The sequence below is a fragment of the Epinephelus lanceolatus genome, chromosome 19 (assembly GCF_041903045.1).
Source record: "Epinephelus lanceolatus isolate andai-2023 chromosome 19, ASM4190304v1, whole genome shotgun sequence".
In the NCBI taxonomy this organism is placed as follows: Eukaryota; Metazoa; Chordata; class Actinopteri; order Perciformes; family Serranidae; genus Epinephelus; species Epinephelus lanceolatus.
The window spans coordinates 34659607-34680747 of record NC_135752.1 but is presented as its reverse complement, the minus strand read 5'-3'; the positions used below and the strand labels follow the sequence as shown (position 1 = coordinate 34680747).

The 21141-nt window shown below is 42.0% G+C and overlaps 2 protein-coding genes across 2 annotated transcripts in view; one reads left to right on the top strand and one right to left on the bottom strand.

Annotated features, from left to right (window-relative positions):
• Positions 1-1275: 1275 nt before the first annotated feature.
• On the bottom strand, positions 1276-7580 carry sigmar1 (sigma non-opioid intracellular receptor 1). The gene is made up of 5 exons (XM_033647523.2): positions 7316-7580; positions 7128-7179; positions 6654-6802; positions 4746-4838; positions 1276-4627 (listed from the first exon to the last, which is right to left on the bottom strand). Exons 1-5 carry the CDS (start codon positions 7458-7460, stop codon positions 4398-4400), a joined length of 669 nt encoding a protein of 222 aa, XP_033503414.1. The 5' UTR covers positions 7461-7580; the 3' UTR covers positions 1276-4397.
• A 285-nt stretch (positions 7581-7865) lies between these two features.
• Positions 7866-21141, top strand: part of galt (galactose-1-phosphate uridylyltransferase) — a 58049-nt gene continuing 44773 nt past the window's right edge. The window contains exons 1-5 of the mRNA XM_033646274.2: positions 7866-8047; positions 8958-9127; positions 9468-9543; positions 9884-9932; positions 18244-18373. Coding sequence (XP_033502165.1) covers positions 8011-8047; positions 8958-9127; positions 9468-9543; positions 9884-9932; positions 18244-18373 — 462 coding nt within the window. The 5' untranslated portion in view covers positions 7866-8010. The remainder of the gene's footprint in view (positions 8048-8957; positions 9128-9467; positions 9544-9883; positions 9933-18243; positions 18374-21141) is intronic.

The following is a 21141-nucleotide window of genomic DNA, read 5'->3' as shown; positions in this document are numbered from 1 at the left end:
ACATCGGAATTGCATCGCTGCTTTTCGCAGATGATGTGGTTCTGTTGGCTTCATCACACCGTGACCTCCAGCATGCAAGGGGGCAGTTTGCAGCCAAGTTTGAAGTCGTTGGGATGAGAGTCAGCACCGGAAACTGGTGGATTGCCCCCTCTGGGTTGGGATAGACGTACTGCCTCAAGCGAGGGAGTTCAAGTATCTTGAGGTCTTGTTCACGAGTGAGGGCAGAATGGAGCGTGAAATGGATCGGCAGTTTGACGTGGCTTCTGCAGTGATGCAGACACTGCACTGGACTGTCAAAGTGAAGTGGGAGCTGAGTAGAAGGTGAAGCTTTTGATTTACTGGTCCATCTATGTCCCAACCCTCACCTATGGTCATGAGTTCTGGGTAGTGCCCAAAAGAATGAGGTCACGGATACAAGCGGCCAAAGTGAGTTTCCTCCGTGGGGTGTCTGGGCTCAGCCTTAGAGATAGGGTAAGGAGCTCGGACATCTGGAGGGAGCTCAGAGTAGAGCCGCTGCTCCAAAAGTTGAGGTGGTTCAGGCATCTGATCAGTATCCTCCTGGGCGCCTGCTGCTGGAGGTGTTTCGGGCACGTCCCACTGGTAGGAGGCCCTGGGGCAGACCCAGAACACGCTGGAGGGATTACATATCTCATCTGGCCTTGGGGTCCCCCAGGAGGAGCTGCAAAGTGTTGCTGGGGAGAGGGATGTCTGGGGTGCTTTGCTTGGCCTGCTGCCCCCATGATCCGGCCCCTGATAAGTGGATCAATGGATGGATGTTCCTGAAAACATCATAGGTGAGAACAGGCAACAAACTAAGAGAATCTTGGTTTACATTTGATCAGCACTGATTAGTTTTATCATTTGATTGGAGTTTGGTTTGAGTTTAAAGGCCTTTGCACACTGAGTCCATTTTTGTTGTCAGACATTGTTGCATGTCTAAAAATAAATTCATCTTCACGTTGCGTCTAACCCGGTTGCACACTGAGTCCGAAGCTTTCGTCCGTCACGTTGGAGGTGTTCTGGGCACGTCCCACTGGTAGGAGGCCCTGCGACAGACCCAGAACACACTGGAGGGACTAAATATCCCATCTGGCCTGGAGACGCCTCGGGGTCCCCCAGGAGGAGCTGGAAAGTGTTGCTGGGGAGAGGGACGTCTGGGGTGCTTTGCCTGGCCTGCTGCCCTTGCGACCCGGCCCCGGATAAGCAGATGAAAATGTATGAATCTTGATTTGATGTGCATGTTTTAATAAGTAATAACAAACCAGTCTTGTGTCATTTTCCTTCAAAAACATTTATTTCCTCTGGCACTGTCAGTTTTCATCTTTACCTTACAGTAAATTGCACATCGCTCATCAACGTTTAAGGTACAGTGACACATTTGTATGTTTTGCCATCCATCCATGGGACCACACTGCTACTGATGCTGCTGTATAAACCAAGTAACTCCAGTTTGGGTGGTTGTGCAGTATAATTTCACTCCCACAGAAACCCGACATGATCCTTGCCAGCTTCAGGCATAATAAGGCTGTTTCATCTGAACTAGGAGGCAATGCATTTGGTAGCAGTGTTTGCTTGTACAGTGCAATTCTGAGTGAAATATTATTTCCACAAGGCATTGACTTTCTGCCACTTCTTCTCAACATTATACTGTATTACAATGTGGGATTGTAGAGGATGAAGCCTGTGGATACCATTATGTTTCTGCCCAGTTGGGCTAGTGCAAAGTTCCAGACAATTATTAGAGGCTGAGGACACTGCAGCAAAGTGGTCTCACTTAGTCAGAGCACAATATTATTCAAGTTTATCTCTACAGTTACATTTTCAAAAATGATTGTACCAAGTCTGTTTAAGCTCATAAATCTCTGAGACAGTGGTTCCCAACTGGTCCGGCCACCAGATTTCTCCTTCGTCAAGAGTTCAAGGTCCACACAGGTTAATGTATTCGGCATCATACTTTCGTTATGTCATGTCGTCGAGCTAGTTTGCTGTCTCTGTCACGTAGCTGTCTGATAGTTACTCACTCTACAGCAGGAAACGGCACTTCAGAATAAAAGCTGTGTGCTGGAAATTCACTGTACGTCAAAATAAAGTGTGGTTTTTACTTGACATGTTAACAAGTCATTTGTGGTCCATTCAGAATGAACCCACGACCCACTTTTGGACCTTGGCCCACCACTTGGGAACCCCTGCTCTGAACTATATCAGATTAGTGTTGTCATAAATACTGATTTTATTGATACATATCGATCAATATTAATAATGTTGACATTTTTAGGGTATAGTGCTGTTAGCAGTTCCAGTATCGTGGCAACACCTCTCTGAAATATATCAGATACAGTTTTTGAATTAAATCACGTTTCATAAATTCAATCCATCCCATTAAATCAAAGAATGAATGAATAAATGAATGAAATGTGTACAATTACAGTTTTACACAACAGGTCTGATGTACAGAACAACACTGCTTTTTTCACAATTTCCCAAGCCAAAACTCTCAAAGCCCTCTCAAAGTTTTTCCCAATAACATATCTGTTGGTGTTTGACAGCACCATAGAGTGTTTACAGTATGTGCTGTACATGTTCTGCTTCACAGTTTGAGAAGAAGTCATCACAGGGCTACAACTGTAATTGTACTTAATGGATAACCCTCTACCAATGTTCTGAGAAGACAAAACAATGACAGAACCTTTGTACATTAAACATAAAAAAAGTTGAAGTTGTGAGACGAGAGGAAAAATGTGAAAGTTGCAATCTGTTGCACAGTAGCTCTGAAGCAGTTAAGCGCACATCATGACAGAGTATCTGTAATCATTAAAGCACTGCTGTCACTGAGCTGGTATATAAACCTGACTATGACTCATACTGAGCCAAAAAAAGTGGGACATTGCACACACATCATCCTGGCAGTTTTCTTTCACCACATCCCCTCAGGTTTTCAACATTTTCAAAAAAATATATAGTATAAACACATCATCAATGGTGAGTGAAGACATGGAGCCGGATGTCAGGAGAGGTTTTATCTTTGGAGCAAACATGCTTCTTGATGCTGGTTTCTGTTATTGGTTGAAGAAGTTAGATGTTCAGAGAGATCCTCATTTACTGAGAATCCACATGCATGAAAATATGAAATGAGTATTTACTAATAAAATACTGTGCTTTGGCTTTGCATTAGATATTTTGTACTTGTTTTTTAAGCCAAATTATTGTTGCATATTTGTTTTAAAGTGATTCCTTGGTCCCCAAATGTGTTGTCGACAACTATTCTTTTTATTAACAGCTTTTGGATTGGTTGCTAAAGAGTTATTCATCAAAAGGCTTTTGACGATAGATATAGAAACATAGATGCCGCATTGGCTGCCTAATCGTACGTCAACAGCGCCGCCATATTGAAGAGGCAATGAGAATAAAAGGGGAAGCTGCAGATTTTCTGGGTAAAAAGCACCTCAACGTTTATATTTCCCAGCTGATTGCAATATTTTGGGGTTTATGACTTCTTCCGGATATCCCTGCCCATCCAGTGGCACAGGGTGAAGCCAAACATGATTCATCTGCACACACGGCGATGCCACACAGCTGGTTCAATATCAGCAAAGTTTCCCTTTATATTCATTGTCTTGTGTGGCGATCAGCAGTGATGTGGTGGTTCACTTTTACACTGTGATCTGTAGCCTATAGTTTGGCTGCTGAGTCAGTTTGACATCCTGGATATATCCTTCAAACACACTGTAGACCGCTCTGTCTGCTTCTCTCTGGAATCACTGTTTCATTTTTAATCCAGAAAAAATGCAGCTCCCCTGTTTACTTGTATTTGTTTACAGGTTGGTCTTGACCTCTCCAATATGGCGGCGCTGTTGACGTATAGCTGCAGTGGGCTGACACTACGTATATATGTCTGTGGTTTTTACAAATGCTGTCTCATTTCCAGAATACGTATCTCAGTTTTGGCAAACTACTTGCAACAAAGGTATCTGGGGCTCCAATCTTTAAGCCAGATCTTTAAAAACTAATGAAGACCTCACTGGCGATGTCGGCAGTCTGAGCTTTCCAAGGAATGCTTATTGTTTACAGTAAGACGCTGAGTATCACTGAGGGACTCGTCGAGTGGTACAGCCTTTATAGACGTCAGTGATATATGCTGCACTGTTGTTGATGCAGTTTGATGTCACAGGGTAAAGCGACAAACACTTTATTTCAGACAGCCTTGACGAGGGGCAAGAACTTGAATGTAGTGTACTGATGCAAATTTGGATTGTCTACAGTTCCAGGTATAGTATCTGAACTTGAATGATCTGGTACAGAGTTTCCCCCATGCTAGATGTCAGTGGTCTCGGGGTAAAATGGTTTGTGATGATGAGGCGAACTTTTGATGTTACTGTCCCTGTGCAGGCCTCCGAGCCTCAGAAAACTCCGGCCTCTGTAAGTAGTGTACCGGCCTCCAGCAGCATACCCTTAACGTAGACACGTACGGTGTAGAACAATGTAAGGAAGTCCTGAGTGCTGAACAGGGTGTCTGCCAGAGCGAATCCCAGCGTGGAGGGGATGAAACCTCGGCCGTACTCCACCATCCATGTCCCGGCGCTCCACTGGACCGATGTGGCCTCGCCTACACTGTGTACGATGGTGTCACCTTTGAGAAGTAAGATTTATGAGGAAGTGAAGCATTAAAAATAAGACAGACAGAGAACCATTTATTTACAAACAAAACATACAAAGAAGTGCAGATAAGAATGTGTTTGAGGTATTACCTGGGTAGTATATTTCACTCTTGGTTGTCCCCTCCTTCCACTGCCTGAAGGTGCCGGATATGATGGTGTCAGAAATTTCGGCCCAGTAACGACCTGACAGCAGAGGAGAGCAGACTATTCTGTCAGTAGGGGAACAGCTTTGGCCCCTCCTTAAATCTTGTAAGCTACTGCATTAACAATCATTCTAACAGGAAATATAATCACATACTATGCACTGTGTACTGTACCCAGTGTGTGTACTATTGTTAACATACTGTTGTGTAAATAAACAGTAGTAGGTATCTTTTCGGACACACTGAGCTGTAATTACCATGTCACTTCATGAGAGCCTCCTTGCCAGTTAGAGACATATAACCATGGTAACCCAAGCCAACCTCAGCCCTACTGGTAATTTATGAATCATTTTAAAACTACATGACACCTAGCAAAGTGAAGCCTTAACACCTCTTACAGACTTACCCCTGGGATCCACTGGCGTTTTTTGTGTACGCCGTGACGCTTATGCCTATTCATTTCCTATGGATCGCGTCAAACTGTTGCTGAAGTCCCCACAAAGCATTTTGGGTAGGTGGCGTGGCCGTTTGAGCAGCTACGGCGCATCCAAAAGTTGACCGTGGCTCAAATTTATGCAAATTAACCCGTCAGACGCGAGGACACTATCCAATGGGGAGCAAGCTCAGTGGTGGTCTGTCGTGACGTTTCATTTACTTTCCCTCTCTGGAACAACATGGCAATGGAAGATAAGCTAATCGTAGCAGTGGTGAGAGCTTTCCTATAGTAGCCGCGTCCATCTGTATTCCCGCATATTTCCGGGATCCGCCTCCAAAGCATCCTTTTCAGGGATTCAGTGGATCCCAGGTGTTAGACTTAAAAAACAGTGTGTAAGATTTAGTGGGATTTAGTGACATCTAGTGGTGAGGATTGCAGATTGCAACCAGCTGAAACTTCTCCCGGTTAGAATTCCACAAGTGTTCATTGTTCAGCAGGTTTTAACTGGGAGCTGAATTATCCACAGAGGTCTCTCCCTCTCTAAACAAATGGACCAGGTGATTTAAACCCTTAAAGTTAGTGAAACCATTGCACAAAAGACTTAAGGTATCACAAGTCTGAGCGCAAGCAAACAAATGGTTATCATGGTAGCTGTAGTTTTTACCACTGTAAAATCTTTCAATGCAGTAAATGCCTTAACATATTTACTCAACTAAGGAAACCTTCTCAGCAATTCTGTCCAGCACTCTTGTGTAAGTCCCTCAGCTGAGGAAAAATTAAATCTCAAGTGACATACTTAAAGAGAAAACTTAGGGTGTTTGTGCAACTGGCCCAAGTGTTTTTCCAACGCTCTTGTCCCTACAGTGGCCAAAGCAAAAATGTGAATGGCCCTATCCAGACTAGAGCCAGGGTTTGGTTTGTCCATGGCGGTGCAACATGGCAAACTCCATGGATAAGCACTTGCTCCCTATGTAGATATAAAGGGCTCATTCTAAGATAACAAAAACACAGCAATCCTTATTTTCAGGTGATTAAACACTAAAGGAAACATACTTATTATATTATAGTCCATTTCTGCCAATATATCCACCTGAATCCTACAAACTGGACCTTTAAATTGAAGTGTTATTGATGTTACAGAGCTGTTGTTCGCTGTCTGTTATGAACGTTGTCCTCTACTACATTGATGTATGTATATTTATGTTGCAGCAGTGTTTGCAATTCACACACCACTGATTTCAAACTGAGATTTCGAACATGACAAAAAATCTCACACTGTTTTAGCGTACTCTCTAGAATTGTTGAGAAAATTGTTTTATTTGGATGATTCTTCTTTTTCAGGAAAACTTTTAACTCAGTAATTCAGTAGGACAAAATCACAGCAAGGCAAACAGACTTTCGACCCTCTTCATTCCTTACCTGAGTGTCCTCCTGTGTCCACTGCAGTACCAAACAGCAGCAAGTACTCTGTGACCGAGGCGTGGAGGAGGCACATGGAGCCCATCCAACCTCCGGCGTTCACAAACACCCACTGCAGGTCCTCGTCTGGCAGGATGTGGCCAGGATACCTAGTTCAGTTACACTTCATTAGCTGGCTTTTAAACACTCAACACAACTTAATGACTTCATAACACAAATTCACAATAGAAGGTTTACCTAAAAAATGCCTCGGAAGAGTGATGAATGATTATGAACATAACTGTGTCTAATGTTAAATAATAACTGGATTAACTGGATGTGTGTCAATCATGACTTTGACACTTCATTCATCACTTTACATAACAACAACCAGACATGTCCTGGTACAGAAAGTACACTAGTTGCAGTTGTGAGTGCTGACATGCAAATACGTGTCTGAATATATTTCTGATGCAAAATAATGTGGTTGTTTACCTCTTCCTGAGCTCCACCACCACTTTGGAGAAGGCCTGCTCATGGTCCTGTCCTGAGGACAGACAGAACAGCATAACGTTATGGAGGACGCCTTACATTCGTGTATTCTTACTTTAATCTGCATTTAAGTAAACTGTGAGTTGCTCTTGACCTAGTTTATATATATAACTCCTCATCCCCAAACTCACCTGCGTACTGTTTGGCTAATTTGGCGACGTCTTCTTTGTTGAAAACGTACTGCTTGGTGGCCATCCAGTGCCGCAGCAGCAGCACGGCCAGGACGGTGACTGCGGCGAACAGGAACAGCTTTAAACTCGTTTTAACTACAGACATGTTGAAAACAAAACGATACAGACAGAGACACAGCAGCAAATTTCACTACACGTGCACACAGAGGCAGACAGGTAGTGCCCAACACGCCATAGGGAGAGGAGGAGTGGTGTACAGGCAACTGACAGCTACTTCCTGGTCACATGGGGGCGGGAAGTGGCTGCTCAGCCAATCGGATGCCGAGTAGGCTAAGCAGCTTCAGGGTTGCCAGTATACTGTAAAACCCTCTTTAGATGTTTTTTATTTATTTTGCATACACATATAAAAAATAATATCCAACAAATACACATTTTTAGAAGTTTTGTTTAAAAACTTTTCATATTATTATTATTTGGTCGTTTTCGCCCTTATTTTTGGTTTTTAAGAGGTTTTTGATCACGCGTGGTTTTGTCCCAAAGAGCACCTTTTTATCGCTTAACAGAAAAACAGGAAGTAGGCCGAGTTATGTGGACAGGAGGCGGCTAAGCTAGCTGTCAACTAAAGTTCAGAAGGAGTTTATGGGTCAGTTATTCAACACCGGATAGGTGACAGATATCAAACAGTATCGACCGATATGAGCGGCAACAAAGAAGTCAGTTTTGATCCAAAAGGTAAGGAGCTTTGTTAACTTACGAGAGCTAAAGGCTAATTTCATTCATCCAGGTTATCAGGAGCTTTAAGGTGCTGTTTACCTCTATGAGGAGACTCCAAGCTCAGTGTAAAATCTGGTAGTTTAACATTTACTTTCTAAACGCCGAATCCACACAAACAGACTTTTAAAAATAAGTAGGATACACTATAGGACTTCGCATGGACCCATTACACTACAGGGCACTTCTATTGATATTGTCAGCTTACTGGGTCCCTCTAAGTATGCTTTTATCCAAGATATATGTGACCAAAGTGAATTATATACAAGCCGAATTTACTGTTAGGTCCTAGTCATTTAAAACATGTCTTTACAGATACTCTATCCCTTAGCTATTTTTCCCAGTACTAGAAGAAACATTAAATTAGCATGTTTTTCATCGGAGTTTGGTCATATTGATTGCTCTGTTAAAGAGACAGTATAATCCGCTGTAATCAATATATGTTGATGTCAAACCACTCAGTGCAGTCAGGCCTATCGTCCTGCATTGACAGAGTGCTTATTGCTTTGTAGTCCACACAGCTGTGTAGTCATGTGACTTCAGTTACTGCTGTAAGTTGCAGCAACAGCAGCCAGTTTTCTCTATAACCCACAGATGTGTGGATGTGTGTCGGAGTTCTTAATGTGTAATAACTACAACACAACAATTTTTTTTACATCTTATGGAATAAATTATTTATTCTTTAAAAACACCATTCAGCAAGAAACATAAGCAATTTCTGTAGTTACTAACACAACATATAAAGAGGATAAACTGACCAATTGATCAGGTTGACATCTGTGCACATGCACATGAGTAGATTCCACTTCTCAAGGGAACAAGCACTCTCTGTAATTACACTGCCTTGTCTGATGTCTCTGACACCCCTCAGAGCACCAGCACCTGCGTTATAACCCTCTGCGGGACACCTGGGTGCTGGTATCGGCCCACCGCATGAAGCGACCCTGGGCAGGTCAGGTGGAAAAACCTCCTGAGGAACACATACCCAGATATGACCCCCGCAACCCACTCTGTCCTGGGAACACACGTGCAAATGGAAAGGTAAGAATAGGTAAATACTTTAATGCTATCAATGCACACATACAGCAGGTCTCCAACAACTGACAGCAAGCAGTGAACCTATGATTCATACACTCCTTTAGAAACCTACAGATGATGTCACAGATGTTTCATCCAGTCAAGGGGTCTCTGTGCAGTTTGTCAATATTTATTCTGTAATAAACCATTTCCCAATAAGCATAATTTACCTATATTACTTAATGCAGAGGGCAATTTTGATACGTATATGGACACCTGCAGCTACCAAACATTTGATAATAAAAAATGATTTTATGTTGTTTTTTTCCCACATATTCTGATATGTCTTTCTGTTGCTCTCCAGGTTAATTCAGACTATGACAGCACTTTTCTTTTTGATAATGACTTCCCCGCTCTTCAGCCCGATGCTCCAGATCCTGGTGAGTGCCATTTCTGAGGCTGTAAAATTAGAATTTATTTAAGCATTAACATTTGTCCAACTGTTTCAATTAATCTTTCTTTCTTTCATAACTTATACTTTCACATCATCCTTTTCCTGTTGAATGAAATGTAAAATACACACAGAAGTTTGCCAAATTATTTCATCTGCATCCCAGGCACAAACATTTTATTTTTGAGATAATTTCAAGGCACGATAAACTGTTCAATCAGGACTGATAGGCGCAGGTGGATCAATGTGCTTGTTCCTATAATTACAAAGCTAATGAACAGTTCAAAGTGTAACACCCAATTAAATTTTGTTGCTGTTTTGCTCCTCAGGTTCAGATCAGCATCCATTGTTCCAATCTAAAGCTGCCAGGGGCGTCTGGTAAGAACAAAGCCTGTCACTCAGCGCAGGAATAATCACTGTGTGATGTCGTGCTGTGAAGGTTTTAGCATTTGTGTAAAGTGTATTAGTTATTATTTTGATTCAGTACACCCTATGTATTACTTATTGCAGCATGCCAAGGAGCTGAAGATCCGTTATAATATATCAAGTTCTAACATTTATGTTTTATATTGCACCTCATCCTTAAAAAATAAACTTTAAAGAATACAGTGTTAGAGTGTAATGAATATTAAACACACACATAATCTAAATTACCATGTGGTTAGAATTTAGTCAAGGATGCATCTTAATCAGTGTTCCTTTTAAATAATTATGATACATTCAAATTTATGACTAATTAAATCTGAATTGATGAATGCAATCAGAGCAGCCGTGCTGAGGCGGCTCTCATTCGTTGTTGTGATCGTCGTCGGCATAATCAGCTATTAGGCAGAAGGTAATTTTGTCAATCAACGCACTGCATGCCACTTGTTTTCAGGACATCTTGAACTCTGCAAAACAAAATCACAAATCAACGCCATTGATGCATTTGTTAGGATGTGTGTTTCCCGTGTGGCGCCACCAGATGGAGATGTTTCCTCACCACTTTATTTTGTAGGAGCTGGATGCTTGAATGTGATGATGACTGGGTTATTTCAGTCCAGTGATATTTACTTCTGACCTTGTGTGTTGGTCAGTAGGAAGTGAGAGATAAACCTTGCTTGCTTATTCCTGGGTGTATGTTTTATTCAGTCATGTAATCTGGACTGGAAAAAGTGTGAACAAGCATTCTGATCTATAGGAACTGGCTTTTGGATTTATTCCGTCATAGTCAATAGATGACTAATCCTAGTCTTTTTTAGGGGAGGCAGGGGATCTTAAGGGGAAGATAGCAGTTTGACATTAAATGCCACATAGAAGTTGTCATCATTGGTGGTCACTTGTAGTCGAGTATGACTGTCCTCCTTCTTGGTCCCTGTGGATCTTCAGGTGAGCATGGAGGCCAATTCTGGACCCGATTGTTCTCGTGCAGTGTGGGCAGGGGAATGCAGTGGTGGTGGATTTGGGTTGGGCCTGTTTGATGGTTGCTCTCTCCTTTCTGAGTCTGCGCTTGTCTTGTGCAGCATGGCGGAGGTCATCATTATACTGTGCAGCACCCTCATGAACACGGTTTCTCCAGGTCACCCTGTCTTTTGCCATGTCTTCCCAGGCTTTAAGGTCTATGTGGCACTTCTTTATGTTAGTTTTAATGTTATCCTTGTACCTCTTCTCGTGGCCTCCGCGTGCACGTTTCCTTTCAGCTAGCTGGGAGTACAGGGCTTGTTTTGGGAGGTGAGAGTCAGGCATGCGGATAGCATAGTCATAAATATGTAATAAACATTGTGTTTTGGTTAGGTCCCTATTCAAACTTTGAAAGTTTGAAAGGACATTATGATGGACGTATATGATGACCATTACCATGCTCAGTTACAACACCATTTGTTACACAGATTTGGTGCCAAATAGAAGCATTTTTGAAACTAGAGAATTGTTAAAAATGGTCAAACATACCTCCAAAATACCACATTAAGGCACCAACATTTCGAGGAACACCACATAATAACCCATGCTGTGGGTTAGTGTCAAAAGCTTTTGCCATTTAGAGATTTGAAGATCCAAAGACTAGCATTTTTGCCGATTGGAGGGTGAGCGCTCCTGTTCTGGAATCTGCTGAGAAGCTCTCTCATTGTCAACAGACCTATAAAAGCCAAACATTCTCTGGATGCTAGAGTGCTCTTGTTAGTGGCTGTAAAGTTTCATGAGGCTGTGATAAACCTAGAGGTCACAATAGGTCATTTTGTACAGTGATGTCTGTTTAAAGAAAAAAGGTCTCATTCATTTCTGCAACTGCTTACTCTGTCACGGGGTGCTGGATCCTATCCAAGCTGACATTGGGTGAGAGGCAGGATTCACCCTGGACAGGTCGCCAGACTATCACAGGGCTGACACATAGACATAGCTCTCATTCACACTTACGGACAATTTAGAGTCACCAATTGACCTGCATGTCTTTGGACTGTGAGAGTACTCGGAGAAAACCCAATGCTAACCACTGCATCACCCTCCTGCCCAAAAAAGGTCTCACCACAATGAAATGGCGAATAGGGGGGCTTACATCATCACACGTTAGATCCACAAGAGTCTCAGCCTTGCAGTCACACCCAGTTTATGCAATTCCAAGACTGTTTAGGGACTTCAGTATGCAGAAATATTCAAATACAATAGGCAAAAATAACTCAATTGTACTGCAAAATGACATGGTTTTTGCCCAAAGCTGCAATGCCACAAGCATAAATTGGGCATGTCTGTAAAGGGGAGACTTATGAAAACCCATAGAACACATTTTTATTCAAATCATGCTGAACTTGGAGCATTATTTAACCCCTTTCCCATCTCAGCGAGCATGACATGGTTGCTGCCAATGGATTCCTTAGGTCTTCTAGTTCCATATGACACCAGTATGTTGACTCCAGCGTTTAACCTCAGCCCACTACAGCCTCTGAAGTGTGGTCAGCGTCCCAAGGGAGTGCTAGAGATCTGTTAGTGCTCACTTGCGTACACAATACACAGTAGTAAGTAATTACGACATCCACACAAGCTAAGCCGCACAAAAACTTTGCTAATAAAGTTTTCTGTCTCTTGAAACTTGACCTCACATGGTTCTCACTGTGCCATTGATCTGTAAGTGAAGTTTCAAACACACTTACAACCCATTCCCAGTTCATATAACATCAAAGGTACGTGGTCGTCAGTGTGTAGACGACTGTTTTTGTATCTTTAAAGATGTTCCTTAACAGTCCCGCATTTCGGGAATACTTTTGATGAGTCTGCCTGACAGCAGAGTTACACAACGGCTGAATAATAGATTTTAATCAAAACACTGCTGCACGAGCTGGTTGAAAACCGAACTCGGTGTTTGAATCCCGTGTTGGCAGACATAGAGGCTGTCAGTTATTTCTTGCCACATGCACTCAGAGTAATGAAGCAGAGAAACAGCACCAATGGACAGGTTGTGCTGTCTTTGTATCGATTGTTACATTTCAGGATATTTTTCTCCCTCGCAGATTCAGTCCATGTGAGTTTGTGTGCTGTTTCTCTTCATGATCTAGTGGTGGTTGTGCAGTTTTTCTTGTTTGCAGTGCGCTCGGTCCACACAGTCTCATGGCCACCTCAAAGACAGAGGAGCTTGGAAGGTGGACTCAGGCTTTCTGCCCTGCAGCAACATTGAGAGAACCAATTAGAGGGAAAACAAAATCGGAAATGGGATTTAGGGGATTTGTGTTGTGGGATACATAACAGAGGTGGAGTGAGGGAAGAGGTGAGAAAATTCCTAATGACTTATCGAATCACCTCTTCTCAGCCACACATTCCCTCTCAGCAGAATGATCCTAAATCCTGTAAAAGAAGATTAAGACTTTATCTTACAGGCCTAAAAGTGTCCTTATAATTTCCTCCAAAGGAGCTGTTATGCAACTTTATTTTCTTCAGGGAAAATTCACGTGAGTTGGTGAACTTCACATTGAAGTTCTTGAAGTTTACTGAAGTAAAATCTGAGTTCTTTCAGGGATGTTTCTCTGCAAATCAACAGCTGATTCTAAACTGCATCCAACCACAATGAACCTATCCACCTTGACGTCGCCCATTGGTGTGTTGACTCCCATTTCGAAGCCTTAAGTCCATTGTTGGAGCCAGAAGTGACAATATTTGGATAAAAGCGTGGAGCTGTGGAGGAGCGAGGGGTGGATCTGACTTATAGACTGTGGTGATGCTTTACGCCTTAATAATATGCAAATTGGTGTGTTAGATAAACAGTTCATCTCTTGTGCAGTCATCGCTCCTAGACAAAGTAGCTACAAATACCAAAACTGTAGTACCAGGCTGTAAACATGTTTATTTCTGCTGTAAAGTTGGGCATTTTAAATGAGGGTCTATGACGATTGACTTGCTTCTGGAGCCAGCCTTGAGTAGACAGTCAAGGAAGTGCAATTTTTTGCACACGTGTTGGCTTAGTTTTTCAGTTGTGGAGGTTGCCACTTACACCCAACATTATGCACTTGGGTGGAGTCAGATGACAGTAATCACAGAAAGTTATGTCTATAGGTATGGACAGGGGATCTGAGCGGGTTAAGGGGAGGAAAACACAATGATTCCTAGTTTTAGGTGATTTTAAACTCAAGTACAAATCAGGCATTAAAAGGGAAAGCTTTCCAATAAAAATACATTTTGAGCAATGATTTAAAAACAGGTAATGTGCTAGCCAGCCTAATCTCCTCAGGCAGAGAATTTCAGAGTCTTAGGCCTTGATGGCAAAAGCCCGATCTCCTTTAGTTGCCAGCCTCAATCTAAAAAGAACTAATGTGGATAGACTTGAGGATCTTAGGTCACGTCTTGAATAGGTAGTCAGAAGCTCAGCTATATTACTCGGCACTAAACCATACTGAGCTTTAAAAGTTATTAAAATCAGGACGGTGAGAATTGGGGTGACGTGTGACCTACGATTTGTCCCAGTTAAAATACGAGCTGTAGCATTCTGCACTAACTGAAGCCGAGCTACTGAGGATTTACTGAGGCATGTAAACGGTGGAACGTCCCCAGAGCCACTCAGCGACACCAGGGATCAGCACACCAGGTCTGGCTTCACGGGGTGCGAGGTGCTCAAGGTCCAAATTGTCCGCTTCATCAGGGTCTTGAATCGCTCTTAGGGCTGTTTCATAGTCGACACAAAGGCACGCAGATGCGAACGCATTGGGACGCATCGAGACGCATTGGCCACCATGATGCGTGCTTGCGTCACAAAATGTGTTGTCCATTTTTTTGATACGCTAACCCTAACCCTACCCCTAACCTAACCCGCAGCGACGTGTGTAATACCATGCATTGCCAGGGGGGGTGATAATGCAAGCGACATACTTGTAATTAACCGCTTTTTGTTATTCACAGAAGAAGCATATATGAAATATGGTGGGCGAGAAGGAAAAACTTTGCGAACTTGGCACATCCCCGTTTATATGACAGTTCTAGCACCCGGCACTCTAATGAAATAGCAGTACTGGCTAGCTACAGCAGTATTAGCTAGCTGGAATGTACCGGTGACTCTGCTACCCCATTGCACAAGCGATGTCTTGCGTTTCAAGTGTCGCCCGTGTCGCTTGCATTCAATGTGTTGACTATGAAAGGAAGTGCGTTGCTTGCGTCGCTTGTTTGCGTTGCGTGCGTTGACTATGGAATGGCCCTTAGTCTGGCCCCTCCCCTGGGACCACTTTGCCTTGGGAGACCATACCAGGTAGGAGCCCACTGGTAGGAGGCCCCGGGGCAGACCCAGAACACACTGGAGGGATTACATATCTCATCTGACCTTGGAATGCCTTGGGGTCCCCCAGGAGGAGCTGGAAGGTTTTGCTTGGGAGAGGGATGTCTGGGGTGCTTTGCTTGGCCTGCTGCCCCCCTGTGACCCGGCCCCGGATAAATGGATGAAAATGGAAGGATGGATGTAAACAGTGCATTACAGTAGTCGAGGCACGAAATGCAAGCATGAGTAAGCCTTCCTAGATCAGGAAAGGACACAGCTAATTAAATTTTGATAATATTTCTTAGGTGGAAGAAGCAGGATTTAATGAGATTATTGACATGTGGTTCAAAGTTCAGATGAGAATCAAAAGTGATGCCCTAATTTCTTGCTGTAGATTTGATCATTACTTAGTATGTGTGCTGCTTAGAACACTTTCTTATTGTGACACTGAATTATGTAGTTTCTGAAAACCTTGGTTATTAGTCTTTAAGACATTATTAAACCCACACTTCTTCGACACTTTTTTGCTTGCTCACTGAGCTGCTCATGCGGCCGCAGATTCTTCGTCTTAGTCCTCTTTAATCCAGTGTCAATAGAATGTTTGAGGACTATGTTTGAATGAAGTTCGTACCCATCAAGTACCATCAAATGAATCCAATATTAGTCTTACGTGTGTTTTATACCTGTAGTGCTCGTTGGAGGTCCAAACACCCCCTACACACACATGCACGCAGACATAGTGCTTGTAGTTCCTATCATACTCATGAACAATTCATAAACACGACTATTCAGTTTTGCTCACAGCATAAACACCAAAGTCATGTTCAATTATTGATCACATACTAGCTGCTCGGGCCCTAGGAGGAGCCTGTCTGTTGATAGAAATTTCATTTTTCTGACTCTGACAGTCGAGCTGATTTCCCCCCGAGTACCACAGGCTAGGCTGAGAGCAAACATACACACAAGGACGTGGATTAAATACACACGCTTCTAAAGTCTGTACAAAGTGGTTAAAACATAATTACACCCTGGAGCTGTGTTTTTTCAGTTAGTCATGCTCCCTCCTTTTCTTTTTTTTTTTAACAGAATTCAGCACAAAATGTTCAGATATGATGGTGGATATCATCAGTATAGCTCTGGACATATAAACCGGATGCTCTGACTTTGGACATGTGTCACATTTTCTCAAACCAATCAGCCATTAAATCTACGTCTAAGGTTCTAAAGTATATCTCATAACAAGTACCTCACCGGCCACTTTATTAGGCACACCTGTTCAACTGTTCTTTAACGCAGAGAGCTAATCAGCCAATCACGTGGCAGCATCTCAGTGCATTTAGTCATGAAGACATGGTCAAGACGACCTGCTGAAGTTTAAACCGAGCATCAGAATGGGGAGGAAAGGTGATTTAAGTGACTTTGAATGTGGCATGGTTGTTGGTGCCACATGGGCTGGTCTAGCATCTCTAGGGTTTACAGAGGATGGTCCCAAAAAACAGAAAATATCCAGTGAGCCAAAATGCCTTGTTGATGCCAGAGGTCAGAGGAGAATGGCCAGACTGGTTCAAGATGATAGAAAGGCAACAGGAAGTCAAATAACCACTGGTTACAACCAAGGTCTGCAGAAGACCATCTCTGAAGCAACAACACCTTGTCCAACCTTGAAGCAGATGGGCTACAGCAGCAGAAGACCACACCAGGTGCAGAATTTGGCATCATGGATCCATCCTGCCTTGTATCAACGGTTCAGGCTGCTGCTGGTGGTGTAATGGTGTGGGGGAGATTTTCTTAGTACCAACTGAGCATGGTTTAAACACCACAGCCTACCTGAGTATTGTTGCTGACCGTGTCCATCCCTTTATGACCACAGTGTACCCATCTTCTGATGGCTACTTCCAGCAGGATAACGCACCATGTCACAAAGCTCACATCATCTCAAACATGACAATGAGTTCACTGTACTCCAATGGCCTCCACAGTCACCAGATCTCAGTCCAATAGAGCACCTTTGGCATGTGGTGGAACGGGAGGTTCTCATCATGGATGTGCAGCCGACAAATCTGCAGCAACTGTGTGATGTCATCATGTCAATATGGACCAAAATCTCTGAGGAATGTTTCCAGCACCTTGTTGAATCTATGACACCAAGAATTAAGGCAGTTCTGAGGGCAAAAGGGGTCCAACCTGGCACTAGCAAGGTGTACCTAATAAAGTGGCCAGTGAGTGTAATTGAAGTATTTGTATTTCTCAGTTGTGGTTGGCCTTTCATATGTTCAGTTTGGTCTCATTTAGTTGTGACTGTATTTCAGAGCAAGTTGCCAGACTTGCTGTTCTCTAAGTGTAGCCATTTATCGCTTAATTTGAAAAACATCACCAATAAGAGCTTCAACGAAAAGTCCAAAGAAAGACGTCAACTATACATGTTTAGACAAGTGGTCTCTTGCAAGTGCAGATCAGTAATTTCACTGTACTCATTGCTGGGTGTTAGAGATATACAGAAACAATCCTACATTTTATTACTTTTACTTTTGTAAACTACACCTGTATTTCATGGACCACCTTTGGCAAGACAACAGCACACATTCATCACTTATTAACCACAGCCAGAACAATAACAAAAAACATCATAATAAATAATAAACACCCAAAGACAGAATGAGAGGTGAAGTTTTTTCAAAATAGATTTTTATTCCCTGGTTTTAACACCTAGGATCGGTGCAGGGAGAGAAATGTAGTTCTGACGCTATTGTCAAGGTGTCAATGAGCAAAGTGCTGAAACTCCAACTTCTTTGAAGTGTTTGAAAATTAAAAAAGATGGCACCCGCTCCAGGTTTCAGATCACAGAAGGAGAGTTTTTAAAATATTCATATATATATATATATATATATATATATATATATATATATATATATATATATATATATTTTTTCCTCAACATCTCGCCTTCCATCCTCTCTGTCTCTTCTTTTATCTCTTATTCAGTAAGGTCATGTGTTTCCACCCCTGGTCTGACGTCACCCTCCCTCTCATGAAAAAGCAAGAGGTTGTCGAGGTGATTGACAAGTGGGCGGAGCTTGTTGAAGAACTGGGCGCCACGTACCCCTGGGTTCAGGTAAGGGACACGCACACACACATTCCTATTACTGTCCACACATTATTGATGTAATTCCTCCCAGGGCTGGACACCTGTAAAATTGCAGCAGGTAAACTTTTAGAGCGTCACTGATCATGCCGTTGTCTGCTATTTCCAATTTTTCATTTTAATGTTTCTTGTATTGGATTGGATAAAACTTTAATGATGCCTCTTGGCAAACTTGCAAATTCAAACAGCAGCAGCAGCAGTAGGAGAGGAGAGAAAGATGTGGATAAGATGTCGAAGTTTATACAACAAGCAATTAAATTCTTCCTATATCACATGCTGGGAATTTTAAAACAGCAAATAACGAGGCCGTGTTTTTGTCGATAGATTCAGAGGTCAGAAGCTGATGTACATCCTAACTGGTGATGATATATTATTCAGTGTACAGACTGGTGTTTGAGCTGAATCTGGATGCTGAAGTACACATGTCTGACGTACAGAGGCCATTACTGTTGAAGAGGCTCAACATAGAGCCATAAAATCATAAACGAATCACTACACTTTAGTTGCTGAAATGATACAAAATCCCAAACTGAATTTATTCATATTACTCTAAACATCCATCTGGTTCCTCTGTAGCTCAGCGTCTAATGTCTGTAGCACAGCCAGGAATTGCTGATTTCCAACCAAAATGCTTTTTAGGACTTCTGTCCAGTGTCTTTTTTCTTTACACTGTTGTAGTTTTTAAATGAATTTGCATTTTTGGGGATAATTAGACTGTTTTTGTGTGTATTTCAACTTGCTCAAACGTATCATTCACTAAAGGACAAAAATTAAAGGAGATTTGGTAACACTTTACTTGAAGGTATCTACATAACAGTGACATTACACTGTCATAACTATGACATGACACTGTCATGAACTTGTCATAAACATTATGTACATGTCATAAACATTTATGACTGCTGTCATTAAGTGTCATTCTGTTTTTGTAATGACAAGTTGACATTGTTTGGGATGTCCTTATAATGACAACTTGACATTGATGAAAGTGACATTACCAGAAATTGTCTTTGTAATGACAAGTTGACATTAAATTTGTTTGGGATGTCCGTTTACTGACAACTTGACATTAACCAGGACATCTTCTGGTAATGTCATCCTGGTTAATGTCAAGTGTCATAAACAGGACATCCCAAACAAATGTAATGTCAAGTTGTTATGACAAAGACAACCTCTGGTAATGTCATCCTGGTTAATGTCAAGTTGTCATAATAAGGACATCCCAAACAAATGTAAAGTCAAGTTGTTATGACAAAGACAACTTCTGGTAATGTCATCCTGGTTAATGTCAAGTTGTCATTATAAGGACATCCCAAACAAGCTTAATGTCAACTTGTCATGACAAAGACAACTTCTGGTAATGTCATTCTGGTTAATGTCAAGTTGTCATAATAAGAACATCCCAAACAAATGTAATGTCAAGTTGTCATGACAAAGACATCTTCTGGTAATGTCACTTTCATCAGTGTCAAGTTGTCATAATCAAGACAACCCAAACAATGTCAACTTGTCATTACAAACACAGAATGACAGTTAATGGCAGCAGTCAAAAACGTTTATGACATGTACACAATGTTTATGACATGCTCATATGTCATAGTTATGACAGTGTCATGTCACCCTTATGTAGATACCTTCAAGTTCAGTGTTACTGAATATTTTTTTCCTTCTGCACCCTGACCTCCCACTTTATTACATTTCTACCTCATATTCTTCAACTTGAAACCATCTCCACTCTTTTAACTTGGATGGTGGTAGCTTATGATATTGTTTCCTGCATCACTGCAAATTAAAATTAATTTCTGATAGAGAAAAATATCTGTAAATGCATGCATCTTTTGAACCGTCCAAGAGCAAGGTGCTGCATCTGGGGATCAGGGGTGTAAATATCGACAAAGCAGGCAGTGTGGTTGCGCTAAGGGCCAGTGAGGTGGGGGGCCCATAGAGAGATTGAGCCCTCCGACAATGTGTTGGGTGGAGAATGGGCCCTCGTGAGTGACTGCCACCTTAGAAATATGCCTGTGTTCAAATGAAATGAACTCAGACACCAGAGGGAAATTTGTAGTGAGGCACATTTGTTGACTAATTCCAGTATCTTGGGAGAGTTTAAATGGCAAAAATAATAACGAGATATTTTCAGACTCTACAAGTAACAGCAGAGTGGGCTCTATCCAATTCAGACAAGTGTTGGAGAAAATGTGGCCCACACAAACTGGAACCACATTCATATTTTTACTTTTGGCGGGATGTGTTAAATGCCCTGAGAGCAGTGTCGCATCAAAATATCCCCAAAGATCCCCCAAGATTTTCTTCTCGAGGCTGGTGGCTAAGGGAGATCATGCCTTTGCAGTGGCTCCTCCAAAGCTCTTGAAGCCCCTCCATTTTACACTTAAAGACAAATCTTAAAACGTACATATATATTGCCTTTGGTTGTCTGTAGTGGTTGTAGTGTAGTCTTTTATTTTGTACAGCACTTAAGTCAACTGCGCTTGTTTTTAAATAGATAGATAGATAGATTAAATGAGTAATTTCCTAATTTCTTGTTTTCCTTTGGTATTTTTTGTTATATACAGATAGGCAATAATGATTGTTGGGTAATATGTATGTTGATGTTATCCTATGTCAAGTGTCTGATCATGTGACAAGACAATATGTGCATGGTAGCGTGCACTGTGGCCCGTTGTAACTACCTTACACCACTGCTTAGGAGCCCTAAAAATTCTCACTTAAAAAACAAA

What these genes read in the sequence shown, in the direction of transcription:
- sigmar1 (XM_033647523.2), bottom strand. Translation starts at nt 7,460, where the DNA reads ATGTCTGTAGTTAAAACGAGTTTAAAGCTGTTCCTGTTCGCCGCAGTC. An exon ending in ATTAGCCAAACAGTACGCAG is followed by an intron (nt 7,180 to 7,315) that starts GTGAGTTTGGGG and finishes GTCTGTCCTCAG; the next exon opens with GACAGGACCATGAGCAGGCC. An exon ending in GTGGTGGAGCTCAGGAAGAG is followed by an intron (nt 6,803 to 7,127) that starts GTAAACAACCAC and finishes TAACTGAACTAG; the next exon opens with GTATCCTGGCCACATCCTGC.